Here is a 15746-nt window from a genome sequence, read left to right as displayed (position 1 = left end):
GTCCCATGAGGCATTGCAAGACTCTGACAGTCACAAGCATGAAACCCAGAGGCAGAGGCATGATGGGACTTGTAGTTTTGCAACAGCTGGAGGTCCGCTAATTGCATATCCCTGCTCTAAGTGAACACATATCATTTTGTACAAAATTCTTATGAAGTACAGTGGGTGTAGAAGTAGTACACTTTCATTATGAAAAATGTGTCCTCACCTCTTCGCAAAGGTAATAGCTTATTTTCCAAGACATCTCGAGCATCTGTCCCTTCATCCATCAGGTCGAGTTTGGTTATGACACCAATTGTGCGTTGCCCTGCATAAAAGATGTGATAAAGGAGTTGTCTTGTTATTCCTTTATTTATTAAAAATATATTTTAGAAGAGCTATACATATCACAAAGTATCTCTGAATAAGACCCTCTATGGTCTCTAAATTAATCTGTCCATGGTTGGTAAATAAAAGACTAAACTATGCTATGCTACCTGAAAGAGCTATGAGTCACCTTGTTTAATAGTTATTATACACAAATTTGAAAAAAAATGGGGTTGATTTACTAAAGACAAATAAACTGTGTACTTTGCAAGTGAAATTGCACTCTGCAAATGCATTTGCTCTGGAGCTTAGCAAATGAGGTAAAGCGTCACTAGATGAGCTTCACAAAGAATTATCAAAAATGCAAGGAAAATGGAAAGAGAATTTTTTTTCTTGCACATGATTGAATGATGGAAGTCAATAAGAGATTTACCACATTTACTAAGCTCTGAAGTATCTGCACTTGCAAAGTGCACAGTCTATTTGCCTTTAGTACATAAATTACAATGTCTACCAAGTTCAACCTCTCTCATAATCTGCAGCTCTGATCCAAAATAAGGCAACTGTTGCCAATTTTGCCATATGGGATAAAAAACAAATTCTTTCATTACACCCCAAGGCCAGTTGACCTAATTCACTGGATCAGAATCTTTTATTTTTGTATAATATATATGGTTGTCATATCCAATAAGGCACAACTGGAAGAATGGTTCCCTGTCCTACGGGATCTATTGTTTTTACCATAGTATTACAAATTATTGCTAATTTTAGGCACCAGTAAAGCGGAGTTCCAGTCCCCCAAACACTTTTTTTTTTAAAGACTGCTCTGTATTTGTCCAAACATGTACATTAAAGCGGAGTTCCACACAAAAATGGAACTTCCGCTTTTCGGAACCCTCCCCCCCTCCGGTGTCACATTTGGCACCTTTCAGGGGGGAGGGGGGTGCAGATACCTGTCTAAGACAGGTATTTGCACCCACTTCCGGCATAGACTCCCATGGGGGTCTATGCCTCTTCCCGTCCCGACCGCGCTGTCTGCTGGGAACACACAGCTCCCAGGAGAGAGCGGGGACCACTAGGGACGCGCAGCGCGACTTGCGCATGCACAGTAGGGAACCGGGAAGTGAAGCCGCAACGCTTCACTTCCTGATTCCCTCACCTAGGATGGCGGCGGCAGCTGCCGAGAACCGAGTGGGTTCTCGGCGTCCCCTGCCGACATCGCTGGACCCTGGGACAGGTGAGTGGCCATGTATTAAAAGTCAGCAGCTGCAGTATTTGTAGCTGCTGGCTTTTAATATTTTTTTTTTTTGGCGGTGTGGGTGAACCCCCGCTTTAACATTTACAACATGTCATATGTGTTGCACTCTTACTTTATTTAAAAATTGTTTTTTACTTACAGATCTCGGAAGCAGGCAGGTTCCAGTTTAGCTGTGGGCATCTGAAGCCCTTCTGTCTTCATTTCGGGGATTTCTGTGCAGCTAGCTACCCAGCATGCACCTCTCGATCTCATGCATTCGCAGTAATGCCGATGCGCGGCTCTCCTTCTGCCTGACTGCAAATAACGCGAGATTTCGGCAGTAGGCGATTCTCAAGGACTCCTGGATTAAATGACGCCGCTATTCCAGGAACCCTTGCGAATCACCTAGTGACTTAATCGCCTAGCCGGGGATGGCAGGAAGTATAGGAGAAATAACACTATTAAAAGGTATTTCCAATTAGAAAATAAAAAATAAAAATTGTATTGGGAAAAGGATGAGCTAAGGGGATACCATTGAGAGAAAAGTGCAGAAAATGGGTGGAACTCCGCTTTAAGATGTTTTCAGTTGTGTGATAAAAGTAGATCATCCCCACAAATCCCATACAAACAGGTAAAGGACATATAAAGTCTACACAGAGACTGTCCAAGCAAAAAGCAGGACCACAGTGCCACAAGGAAACAATGCAAACAAATGTTCTAATTTGCTGCTTTATACATTCTGTGCTCAAATGGCATTTGAACTTTGACCTCTCAGCACTTTACTCATACCCAGCTTGGTTTCCACCAACTTTGCCCAGTCAGCAGGAAGCGAACCCAGGCAGTACATGGATCCTTGCATCTGAAACACTAGAGGTCATTTAGATACCAGATTAAAACACACTTGTTGCCTTATGAATGTATAGTGTTTCTGTAGATATTGTAGCAGGGTGACACTGTGCCACTGGATAATATGGAGGTTTATGAACTGTATCCAGGATCACCTGCAGTCCTCGTAGCATATAGTGGAAACTGCTTCTTAAAGATTGCTCAAAATACAAGAGACAATTATAGCGCAATATTGCTTAAAGATGTGCATTTTAATTAATTGTAAAATTGCCCACTCACATTTGAAACATCTTATACAATAGCTTGTATTAAGAGGACATCAAGAGCTCGCCTCTTCACCGCTTACTTCCCGGCCAACAAGACACCGGAACTGACGTCACCGGCTCCATGCGACACGTTGCGTCACTGGTCTTGTGACTTTCTCAAGGGAATCTCTCTCAAGGGAGGTCCCTTGAGAAAGTCATGTGACCAGTGACGCAACACGTCGGGAGGAGCCGGTTATGTCACTTCCGGTGTCTCGTAGGCCGGAAAGTAAGCGTGAGGAGGCAAGCTCTTGATGTCCCCTTAATACAAGCTATTGTACAAGATGTTTCAAATGTGAGTGGGCTATTTTACATTTAATAAATTGCACATATTTAAACAATATTGCACTATGATTGTCACTTGTGTTCTTAGCAATCTATAAGGAGCAGTTTCCACTAGATGCTCCGAGTACTGCAGGTTATCCTGGATACAGTTCATGTTATCTTATGATCTTTGAAGACCTATATACCTAAGACGTGACTTGACCCGTGGGGTCTCTCCCTGAGGTGAGCAGGCAATTCACCTAGGTGGTGGTGCACATATCACTGGATCTGGGCTGCAAGGCACATATTGGAACCAGTTTTCTCAACGGAGTGGATCCTTGCCTCATTTATTAATATTTGTTTGGGACTTTTTCACATCAATCTGTTATATTATTATTATTTTTATCACGCTTGTGAGGTTTATACTTTATTACAATATTGTATATAGCTATTCATGAGCACCAGGTAACATAGTGATTGATACAAACGAGTAGTGCAGTATTTATTAATATTTTTTCTCCACGGATATATTTTTCACAGGTTGAATTAGCGCACCTTTATTTAATTTTATATTACAGATGTGTGCTGGCTTCATACGAGAGCCAGAGATAGAGCTCAGAGCCCCACCTTCCCGAAGAGGACAGAGCGTGAGAGGTGCTGGTGTGCACCAAGGTGTAGAGCGTGAGAGGTGCTGGTGTGCACCAAGGTGTCCACGAGGGACAGAACAGCTAGGAAGCTGTAGAGAGAGTCCAAGGAAGACACCGAGCTGAAGTGCAGCGTCTGTGCATAAACACATAGGACCAAAAAGGTACTAATGTTCAGGAAGACCCTAAAGAGGTACTTGGAGCAGTAAAGCTGCCATAAGAGAGCCAGGAGGCTGAATGCTATGTTTCGGCAGTGATGGAGATAACCCCCTGTGTGGGAAGACATACCTGTGTAAAGTTTTGATGTTCTTTTAAATAAAAGTCGTCAGGAAAGCCCTGAAAACTATATTTGGCGTAGAGTAAACTCACTGTTTTGGCAGTAAGCTAAGAAACCCCCAACGTGTCACATTTTATTTATGTTAAAAATGTAATATTTTAGAAATATTTTTATTTATTTATATTTCAGATTTACTACTTGCAGCCAACAGGCAGTCCAACTAAGTCAATTCTCTGTAGGCATTTTACTGAAAAGCTTCAATTTGATCTGCTATTTAGAACAAACATTGCTGCATTGGTAAGAACAGAAAAAAAAAACTATTACCTTTCAGGTCATATGGCTCTGTGTGAAGCTTCAATGAAAAATTGTCAAAAAGTATGAAGACATCATTGCTAGTTTGTCTTAATAGCTATCCCAGTAAGCTCTGAAAAGGCTGTACCATGATGGCAACTAAATTAAATGTTTAGTTACAAAATAACTAATGCAAATGTGCCTGTTCATTGAAGGGGTGACATTCTGAATTGGTGAGTTAAAGTGATATTAAAGCCAAGTATTTTAATTTTTTTTAAAATAACAAACATATAATACTAACCTGCTCTGTGCAGTGGTTTTGCACAAAGCGGCCCTGATCCTCCTCTTCTCGGGTTCCCCCACCGACGCTCTTGGTCCCTCTCTCCTGCCAAGTGCCCCCAGAGCAAACAGCTTGTTATGGCGGCACCCGAGCAGGCTCGCTCCTGAACTGCTGCTCTGTGTGTCCATTCAAACACAGAGCCGCGGCTTGACCACGCCCCCTCTTTCTCCTCATTGGCTCACTGGCTGCAATTGACAATGGCCACTGCTGCTGTTTCAGCCAATGAGGAGGGAGAGTCCCCGGAGAGCCAAGGCTCTCGTGCACATCGCTTGATCGCGATGGGACTCAGGTAAGTATTGGAGGGGTTGCTGCAAACAGAAGGTTTTTTTACCTTCATGCATAGAATGTATGAAGGTAAAAAACCTTGAGCTTTTAGAACCGCTTTAAATATCTGCAAGTTGCATGCTCTTAAAATAAGCATAACCAAAAACCATTATGGTTTAATTTGTAAAGAAGGAATAAGTGATTGCAAAAGGGTGTTAAACACCCCTTTTTAGGCCCTGACCTAAGTTTTGAGGAACTGGAATGTTAATGGGAGCAAATGCAGTACACATACCTACAATGAGTTACAAATATTTAAATAAACTGGTCTAATTTAATTTGTTAAACCACTGTTACTGAATATACTTCAGATTTAAATCAAAACCAATATTATGGCTTCACTGAATCATATTTTACATGGGTAAAATAAGATATGCAACGTAAACATATTCAAAGCCAGAAAACGATTTGAATGTAAAAGCTAGGTTCACACTAGTGCGATCTGATGTTCACTGTGATAATGTATTGTGACTTGGTTGCATTTTGGATGTGGTTTTCATATTTTATGGAGCCAAAATCACACTGGAATCACACCAAAATAGTACAAGACCCTTTTTTAAAATAGCACTGTGCTGAGTTGCATTGATGTGAATGGGCACCATTGAAAACAATGTGAATTCCACTGTCATGCGATTCTGTGCAACTCAAATTGCATCTGAAATCACACTAGTGTGAACCAGGCCCAACAGAAAATCATTTCTGGGTTGCTTTCTATACAAACCTTGAGGATCCACTTCTTTGGCAATTTTCAAGGCATCAGAGTTTGCCAGATCTGAATTAGCTGGAGACACAGCTAGAAGTAGGCAATTCTCCTTGGTAACAAACTGCATTAACATGTCACGGATCTGAAACTCAATGTCCGCTGGCTGGTCACCAACTGGGACTTTGGTCATACCCGGAAGATCAACCAGAGTCAGGTTAAGCACTGAAAACAAAGCATAAAAGATCTAAGATTATTATACGGACATAAATTAGGCTACTTTGACACAACACATGCAGGTGATAGTAATTTTGCATGCTTGACAACTGAGGTTTCTCTTTCCCACACGTGCACAGTAATAGAGCTAATTTAAGTAGAAGTTGAAATAACACTCCTAAAGCCACATCCGTATAAACTTGATTGGAGGAGAGAAAGGGTAAAGAGCCACAGGGCCCTAATTCGGACTTTACAGGCAAGATGGACAATGATATAGTAAAAAATATATTTTGTTAACAATAAGTCATACCAAACAGGTCAAGTAAAAAAGAATTAAAAACATACAATAGACATATGATAGTAATGAGTATCTAGTGTAAACAAGTAAGTTGACACCAAATAAACGTCAATGAGCCCCTGTGTGTCAACGGGTTTCGCGGTTTTGCTTTGTCAGGACACACTTGGGGGTAGTTGGAAGGAACAGGTCTCACTTGTCAGCATAGAAATATCTCCACATGGAGAGCTCCCAGATGATCACCCAGGAATTACCGTGTAAAGCAGGAGGCAGTTTCTTACTAATACCAGCGACCGTGTATAAGGCTGATGGCATAAAGGTCCATAGATATGAATATAAACTCATATGGTTCACCGGGGGAGGAAGGAGATACACCATAAGTATCAAGATAATTAGAGGGGGAGAGTAGTAGAGGAGAAGGGTAGAACAAACAACACCCTTTCACCTGTTTTCAGGGGGAGACACTGAACCTCATGCTATGGCCTGTTTAAATATACCTATGGAGCCTATATAGTTATACTGACTGTGGGCAGGTACAGGAGAGTTCGATATATCCAGTTTGGAAGAAATATATATCTGTCCATATGGATTATTGTTGAAGCCCCTGTTTCTATGGACTGGAAACAGGTGAAAGGGTGTTGTTTGTTCTACCCTTCTCCTCTCTACTACTCTCCCCCTCTAATTATCTGGATACTTACGGTGTATCCAGGGGCGGACTGACCATTAGGGCACTCGGGCACCATCCGAGGGCCCGGTCGGCCAACAGGGGGCCCCATGAGACTCCCCCTGTCAGTCCCAATCTCTGCTTATCCCAGAGCCAAGTTCCGGAACAAGTCCTAGCACTGAGCGCCGGTAACTAGGCTGACAGGGGCTCGCTAATGTCGGCCAGTGAGTCAGAATCTCTTCAGTGCCTGGGCTCCCTCCTGGAGTGATTCCCCTCTGTAGCAGCTGAGCCGACATCTCTCCCTCCTGAGCCTGAACACAGCTCACTGAGGATCCTCCTCCTCGGCTCCACAGTACATAGACAGGAGGGGGAGGAGCCGGGGAGAAGAGATCTTACACTGCAGGACCTGCGCTGATTCTGAGGTCTGTGTATAGTTTGTGGATAGGGGAAGGGGTTGGGGGCAAGTAATACATGGAGAAGGGGGGTATAAGAAAAAATGTGCTGGAGGGTTCTTTGAGGGAAGAGGACATGTGCTAGTAGGGGGATTTCAAAACCGACCCCCCCCCTTCCCCAAAGCAAAGAGTTGCCACTTTCCCTTCTCTGCCCCATCCCAGGGATCCCTCTCTGCCCCCATCCCAGGGGCCCCTCTCTGCTCCCATCCCAGGTATTCCTCTCTGTCCCCATCCCAGGGGCCCCTCTCTGCTCCCATCCCAGGGATCCCTCTCTGCCCCCATCCCAGGGATCCCTCTCTGCCCCCATCCCAGGGGCCCCCCTCTGCCCCCATCCCAGGGATCCCTCTCTGCCCCATCCCAGGGATCCCTCTCTGCCCCCATGCCAGGGATCCCTCTCTGCCCCCATCCCAGGGGCTCCTCTCTGCTTCCATCCCAGGGATCTCTCTCTGCCCCATCCCAGGGATCCCTCTCTGCCCCCATCCCAGGGGCCCCTCTCTGCCCCCATCCCAGGGGGCCCTCTCTGCCCCCATCCCAGGGGGCCCTCTCTGCTCCCATCCCAGGGATCCCTCTTTGCCCCATCCCAGGGATCCCTCTCTGCTCCCATCCCAGGGATCCCTCTCTGCTTCCATCCCAGGGGCCCCTCTCTGCCCTCATTCTAGGGGTCCAGGGGTGTACACATGTTGCAGCCTCAGCAGAAATTATGCACCCTGTCACGCTTGGCATGGGGCTGCTCTGCAAAGGTTGGGCAACCTTATGCAGTACAGCGACCAAGTGGCTAAAGCAGGCTATAAGGAGGCGTTGTATTGCCTCATCACATAACCTGCTTTAACCCCTTGGATCCCACACTAGCATGCTGCTACTGCATGCATTACACATGGTTGCTGGGTGTTTGCAGAGTGGCCCTATTCACTTGATTGGGTCAGGATCACCCACCAAAAGCAACTGGGGGTATAATTCCTGCGCAGCATGTGTACATCCCCAGCTGCTGCCTCTGCAGCTAAAGGGGGTAGAGTCCAATGTATGTAATGTGGGCAGTGTGGCAGGGAAACAGGGGGGGGGGCCCATGATCTCCTATTGCCCGGGGGCCCCATGAGTTGTCAGTCTGCCCCTGGGTGTATCTCCTTCCTCCCCCGGTGAACCATACGAGTTTATATTCATATCTATGGACCTTTATGCCATCAGCCTTATACACGGTCGCTGGTATTAGTAAGAAACTGCCTCCTGCTTTACAAAGTGATTCCTGGGTGATCATCTGGGAGCTCTCCATGTGGAGATATTTCTATGCTGACAAGTGAGACTTGTTCCTTCCAACTACCCCCAAGTCTGTCCTGACGAAGTAAAACAGTGAAACGCGTTGACGCACAGGGGCTCACTGACGTTTATTTGGTGTAAACTTTCTTGTTTACACTAGATACTAATTACTATTATATGCCTATCGTATGTTTTTAATTCTTTTTTACTTGACCAGTTTGATATGACTTATTGTTAATAAAATATATTTTTGTATTATATCATTGTCTATCTTGCCTGTAAAGTCCGAATTAGGGCCCTGTGGCCCTTTACCCTTTCTCTCCCCTAATTTAGGTAGAAAACACTGAAAGCCAAATTCCAGCCCCGCCCCCCACCCTAGAGGTGTCCCACTTGTCACGTGATGCGCAGAGTGCTGCTACTTCTCACAGATGCAAACACCATTCTTTGCAGCATTATACTGTAAGCGAGGAAACCCATCAAGAGGCACCCCAAGGGTGTGTATCCCTGACATCCTAGGCTCAGACAAAGTGGCCTCAGTTACACACTGGGCACCGTGAGTCTTCCAGGGACAGCTCTGGTGAGGTGGTGGTGGTGTTACTTGAGTTGGGCTTTAATCTAATTCACATCTTGAGTGGAATCCCACACACATGCAGGGTGAATATGTTCTCTGTAGGAATTAAATTTAGGAGCTCAGCACTAAAAGGTAAAGACGCTAACCAGATAGTGATAGGCAACCCAGAATTATAGTTACCGATGCACCTGTTTTCAATAAACTAATTAAGATCACAATGTCGTAAAACACAGACTGGTTGACACACCATTTGGAGAGTAAATACGAAGGTTTATTGGCACAGGGGAAATGCCCTTGTTTGTTCCGGTGATCCGATCAGTTTCAGCCTCGATTTCACTTCTGATCTCTTCAAAGTCTGTAAACTTCTTTCCCTTGCAGTGCAGAAACTCCCCATGTTCTACAAAAAAATAATGATATGACATCAATCACAGGCCTCACATATAGGTAACCATAATGATCACATTCAGTTAGACAATATTAGGAAAGGTTATTTATGAAATGGAATGCATTGATAAAAGATACGCCCCCCTATTTAGTAAAGGAGTACCAGTATTCAAGAAGTAAATGCAACATGTAGGCATAAAATGTAATATTTTACAGAGTAAGTTCTGCCTCTACACAATAAATGGAAGGACTACTCATTAACGGTACACTTAGAAGCAGAACTCAATGCCAAGAAACATCTGTAAAAGCAAGGAAAATCATGGGGATTACAAACTGGGAGATTCATCTCCATTTTAAAAAAATCAATCCGAAGGGATCACTTTTCGGAGACAGTAGAGCAGTGGTTTGTAAGGGTTCAGGAGGAGATAATGCTGCCTCCTGAATGCCCGTTTTTTTTTCAATTCCATTGGGGATTTTTCATTGCAAAACCACTCCACAACCATATGTCAAACAGACGGCACACTGTTACCACACTTGTAGTTCATTGACACTTCCTCCACCACTCCAACTGAAAGCCTGAACCCTGGTATGAGCAGAGAGCTGGAGGAAGAGTTTGCAGGGGCCTGGCATTGCACTGGTGATCCACTGATCATAGGTGAAATGTTTGGCAGGGTTCTATTGAAAAAAAAAATTCAAATTTTTTCCTTGAAAATTTATGTGCATTTATTTATTTATTTTAAATGGTGGACTTAACCTTTAATGCTATTGACAGACTACGTCATAAATCATTTTTATTTTTCCCATAGTTCCACTTCAGTTTTAACTGATTTAAGCAGGAGATGGGAGCCAAGCTTCACTTAAGAGAAGAAAAATTCTATGCTTGGAAATACTGTGCCATCTCTCACCAGGAAATCTCAGGATTTGTTGCTCCCCAGTGGTTTCATTGCGAGGACTGGCTTCCTTGGGCTTTTCATGTTTTCTTTGTGATGTTAGGAGTCCTATTTATAATGGCTTTGCAGTACAGCTGCATGATGGCTCTATTTCCCTCAGTCTTTATTCCTTTGTTATTTTCTTTTATAGTACCTTTGTTATATTTTTAGCTCTTCATTATCACACCATCACTTTACAGACTTTCTAACGTCAATGTTACCATCTGTTTGTATAATATTACCGTATGTATATATGTGAAATGCTCAGCCTACTATGGGCATGCTTGAAAACTTGTCATATAATTAAACAATGCTGACAGCTAAATACAAAAAATAAATACTTGAAAAAGTATTTATACCCCTTGAAATTTTCCACATTTTGTCATGTTACAACAAAAAACCACCACCTTTCGCAGCAAATACAGCTGCAAGTCTTTTTGGGGATGTCTTTACCAACTTTGCACATCTAGATAGTAAAATTTTTGCCCATTCTTCTTTGTAAAATAGCTCAAGATCTGTCAGATTGGATGGAGAGCATCTGTGAACAGCAATTTTCAAGTCTTGCCACAGATTTTCAATTGGATTTAGGTCTGGACTTTGACTGGGCCATTCTAACACATGAATATGCTTTAATCTAAAACATTCCATTGTACCTCTGGCTGTATGTTTAGGCTCGTTGTCCTGCTGGAAGGTGAAGCTCTGCCCCAGTCTCAAGTCTTTTGCTGACTCGAATGCCCTGTACACACGGTCGGATTTTCCAACGGAAAAAATGCGATCGGATTGTGTTGTCGGAAATTCCGATCGTGTGTGGGCTCCATCGGACATTTTCCGTCGGAATTTCCGACACACAAAATTTGAGAGCAGGCTATAAAATTTTCCGACAACAAAATCCGATCGGTTAAATTCCGATCGTGTGTACACAAACCTGACGCACAAAGTGCCACGCATGCTCAGAATAAATTAAGAGACGAAAGCTATTGGCTACTGCCCCGTTTAAAGTCCCGACGTACGTGTTTTACATCACCGCGTTCAGAACGATCAGATTTTCCGACAACTTTGTGTGACCGTGTGTATGCAAGGTAAGTTTCAGCCAAAAATCCATGGATTTTGTTGTCGAAATGTCCGGTCAATGTCTGATCGTGTGTACAGGGCATAACAGGTTTTCTTCTAATGCCGCGTACACATGATCGGAATTTCGGCCAGCAAAAGACGGACGAGAGCTTTTCGTCGGAAAATGCGACCGTGTGTATGCTCCATCAGACTATTGCTGCCCGAATTCCAGCCAGCAAAAGATTGAGAGCATGTTCTTAATTTTTCGGTCGGAAAAAGTTCCTATCTGAAAATGCGATCGTCTGTGGCAATTCCAATGTGCAAAATTCCTACGCATGCTCGGAAGCATTGAACTTCATTTTCTCGGCTCGTTGTAGTGTTGTACGTCACCCGTTCTTGACGGTCGAAAGTTCAGTGAACTTTTGTGTGACCGTGTGTATGCAAGGCAAGCTTGAGCGGAATCCCGTCGGAAAAGCCATCATAGCTTTTTCTGACGAGAAGTCCGATCGTGTGTACGCGGCATAAGATTGCCCTTTATTTGGCTCCATCCATCTTCTCAACAACTCTGACCAGCTTCCCTGTCCCTGCTGAAGAAAATCATCCCTATTACAAGATGCTGCCACCACCATTTTTCACAGTGGGGATGGTGTGTTCAGGGGGATGTGCAGTGTTAGTTTTCCATCACACATAGCGTTTTCCTGCTAGGCCAAAAAGTTAAATTTTGGTCTCATCTGACCAGAGCACCTTCTTCCACACATATGTTGTCCCCTCCACATGGTTTCTCACAAACTGCAAATGGGATTTCCAATGGCTTTCTTTTAACTATGGCTTTCTTCTTGCCGCTCTTCCATAAAGATTTAGGGCACTTTCACACTGAGGCGCTGGGGTGTCAGCGGTAAGCGTCGTTTTAGCGGCGCTTTTCGGCAGCTAGCGGGGCATTTTTACCCCCCGCTAGCAGCTGAAAAAGGGTTAAAAACGCTCGCAAATCGGTGCTTTGCCAGTGCTTCGGCAGCGCTGCCCATTGATTTCAATGGGCAGGGGGTCTAGGAGCGGTGTATACACCGTTCCTAAAGCGCCTAAAAGATGCTGCTTGCAGGACTTTTTTAGCGTCCTGCCAGCGCACCACTCCAGTGTAAAAGCCCTCGGGCTTTCACACTGGAGTGACAGGAGAGGCGCTTTGCAAGCGCTATAACGTCTGTAAAGCCCCTCAGTGTGAAAGTAGCCTAATGGAGTGCACGACTAATAGTTGTCCTGTGAACAGATTTTCCCACCTGAGCTGTCGATCTCTACAGCTCCTCCAGAGTTACCATGGGCCTCTTAGCTGCTTCTCTGATTAATGGTCTCCTTGCCCAGCCTTACAGTTTTGGTGGACGGCCATGTCTTGGTAGGTTTGCAGTTGTACCATACTCTTTCCATTTTCGGATGATGGATTGAACCGTGCTCCATGAGATGTTCAAAGCTTGGGATATTTTTTTAAAACCTAACCCTGCTTTAAACTTCTCCACAACTTTATCCCTGACCTGTCTGGTGTGTTCCTTGGCCTTCATGATGCTGTTTGTTCATAGGGTGAGCGCTTCACAGAACAGCCATATTTATACTGAGATTAAATTACACACAGTTGGACTCTATTTACTAAATAGGTGAATTTTAATGGCAATTGGTTCCACTAGATTTTAGTTAGGGGTATCAGAGTAAAGGGGGCTGAATACAAATGCACGCCACACTTTTCCAATATTTATTTGTCAAAAAGTTCAAAAAACAGTTATAATTTTCCATCCACTTCACAATTATGTGCCACTTTGCGTTGGTTTAGCACATAAAATCCCAATAAAATACATTTACGTTTTTGGTTGTAACATGACAAAATGTGCAAAATTCCAAGGGGTATAAAAAAATTCTGTTGGAAGAGACTTCAAGGACACCAAATTACAATATTTAAACACATGTGTTACTAAACCCACAACAGTAAAATCAGTCTGTATATGCAGCATAGCATGGTTGTTATACTCACTGTGGAACTTAAGGGGTTAATCCTCTGCATTGTGTAAAAAGACTGTTTTATTCTGTATGTACAGATCCTCCCCCTCCTGCACGGTCTATCTGGGGAAGGCCAGCTAACACATTCAGAGTAGCTGACCTGCACATGCTTAGTTGTGTCTTTTATGCTGGAGAGAACAGTTTTTTGTTCTCAGAGCTAGCTAGGTCACATGATATTGACATCACACATGTGGGCGTGTATACAGGCTGCAGTAAAACTCTCCTCCTTCCTGCACTCAGCACTGAAGAAACTGTGCAGTTTATCATGTAACCGCGCTATACAGGTCATCCAAAAAGGAATATAGTGGCAATATTTTAATGTAAAAAGAAGATTTATAAGCTGTGGGCACCGTGGGGGGACGGATGAACTATTTTCATATTACTGCGTTTAGTAACACTTTAAGTTTCCTCTGTATTTTAATAATATTAATCATATGCTGAGGATATGTATTTGCACGCTGCACTATTCCCAATGCATGAGGCTGTGTCATTTAGGTGCGGGCGGAAGGCACAGACATACAATACAGTCCAGCTGCCGGCAGTCTGTAGAAATCTATGAGAGGCTGAGACCTGCTGCGGCTGGAGAGAGCACTGAGCAGTACTAACATTTATGCCAGTATGTGCCCATGGACAAATGCTCAAAATGCAGCCTGCTTACCTTCCAAGTATTCGTCCCTGGGTGCATACTACCCTATACATAAGTACCCCTGTGTGCAGCGTCCAGCCTCTCATAAGGTTTAACAGGCTGCTGGCAGGAGGGCCAGACAGTGTGCCTGTGCTTTCCGTCTGTACCTAAACACCAGAACCTCATGTAACAGGGCTAAACATCCAGTGTGCACAGGACCTTATACTCTAAAATGAGAAACCTGGTCAATACCGTCATATTTAATTTTTTATTTCAGGTACTTATATAGCGCTGTCAATTTACATATACATTGTACATTCACATCAGTTCCTACCCTTGAGGAGTTTACAATCTAAGATCCCTAATTAACATTCATTCATAGGTTAATTGGATCCTGCCTAAAAATTAGCCTAACAGCATGTCTTTGGAGTGTGGAAAGAAACCAGAGTACCCAGAGGAAACCCTTGTCATGGTTGGGATTTGAACCAGCGACCCTTGTGCTGCTAGGTGAAAGTGCTAACTACTACACCACTGTGCCGCCCTCAACTCACCACAACATCCATACTCCTCTAACATTGCAAAATGTAGAAAACGGCCATGAATCCTCTCTTTCACCAGAGCCTGAACCCAGCCCTCTCCCCTAATTAAGTGCTAGCTGTCCCATATTTTGTAAGAAAGTCCTGACATGTACATGCGTGTAAAATGCAGTAAATGTATATTTTGCTATTCTCATTATGTTTCTAAAAAATTTTACAATATTTACATATGGAAAGTACATTTGACTTTTCTTGCAGTTTCTTTGTACTTAATGTCTGTATGCTAGGTGTAATTCTCAGTACATGTTCTTATTCTGTATGTATGGACACAGTACCACTTCTCTTGCTCTGTACACTGGGAGTTATTCTTAGCATATGTTATGTCTACATGCTCAGTGCATAGTCCTACTTCTTTTGCATCCTGGAAGTGATTCTTGCTATCTGTTCTTGTTTGCTAACTGCACAACTTCCTGCTCTGCATCTTTTTTTTACTGTGTTCATTTGTTAGTAGGCTTGGTTGTAGGTAATCCCGACTTGTAAGTAAGGTCTGGTTCACATGGGTGATGATGACCATATAGCATGAATGGGCCGCTTTTTGTAGCATCTCTCACTGTCTGTTCGGGGCCACTTACCCGCACGCCTGTCACATTAGGACAAGCAGCTGTGTCCGTGCATCTGTTGTGTCCTGATAAACCTCAAAAGGCTACCTGCACACAGTACCTGGAAGTTGAGACGCTGCATGCTATATGTGCATCATGTGGACTTACAAACTAAATAAAAACAGAGGTTTTGCCTCTCCCTTTTCACCCTATAAACTGCTCTGCCAGGTTGACATCTCTGTTAATTTGCCAGATATGTATTATTGTCATGTAAAATTTTGTATTTTTAGTCCATTCTTGCTAATATTTATGATGTAATGCACTGTCATCTTTTAATGATGAGGTTCCAACTAGGGATGAGCCGATGTTCGCCTGTTCGCCGAACAATATGCTGTGTTCGCGGAAAATTCGAAAGCCGCCAGAACACTGTTAAAGTCTAAGGAACACTAACATGAAAAATCAAAAGTGCTCATTTTAAAGGCTTATATGCAAGTTATTGTCATAAAAAGTGTTTGGGGACCCGGGTCCTGCCCCAGGGGACATGTATCAGTAGATAAAGTAAATTACCGCGCTGTAATAAATGAAACTAAATAAAATACCCAGAAAAAG

The 15746-nt window shown here is 43.5% G+C and overlaps 1 protein-coding gene across 17 annotated transcripts in view; it reads right to left on the bottom strand.

Annotated features, from left to right (window-relative positions):
• DNM1 (dynamin 1) overlaps nt 1-15746 on the bottom strand; it is a 278440-nt gene that overhangs the window by 166257 nt on the left and 96437 nt on the right. For all 17 annotated transcript variants that reach the window (XR_012236097.1, XR_012236096.1, XR_012236099.1 and 14 more), the window contains exons 3-5: nt 9225-9374; nt 5550-5753; nt 209-307 (exon numbers count right to left, since the gene is read on the bottom strand). Coding sequence is in view for 14 of the 17 variants with exons in the window: in XM_073600424.1 (XP_073456525.1) it covers nt 209-307; nt 5550-5753; nt 9225-9374 (453 nt within the window). In the remaining 3 variants the exon portion in view is untranslated. The remainder of the gene's footprint in view (nt 1-208; nt 308-5549; nt 5754-9224; nt 9375-15746) is intronic.

This window comes from Aquarana catesbeiana, linkage group LG09 (genome assembly GCF_042186555.1).
Source record: "Aquarana catesbeiana isolate 2022-GZ linkage group LG09, ASM4218655v1, whole genome shotgun sequence".
In the NCBI taxonomy this organism is placed as follows: domain Eukaryota; kingdom Metazoa; phylum Chordata; class Amphibia; order Anura; family Ranidae; genus Aquarana; species Aquarana catesbeiana.
The sequence above is the reverse complement of the archived record's forward strand: the minus strand, read 5'-3'. Positions and strand labels throughout refer to the sequence as shown.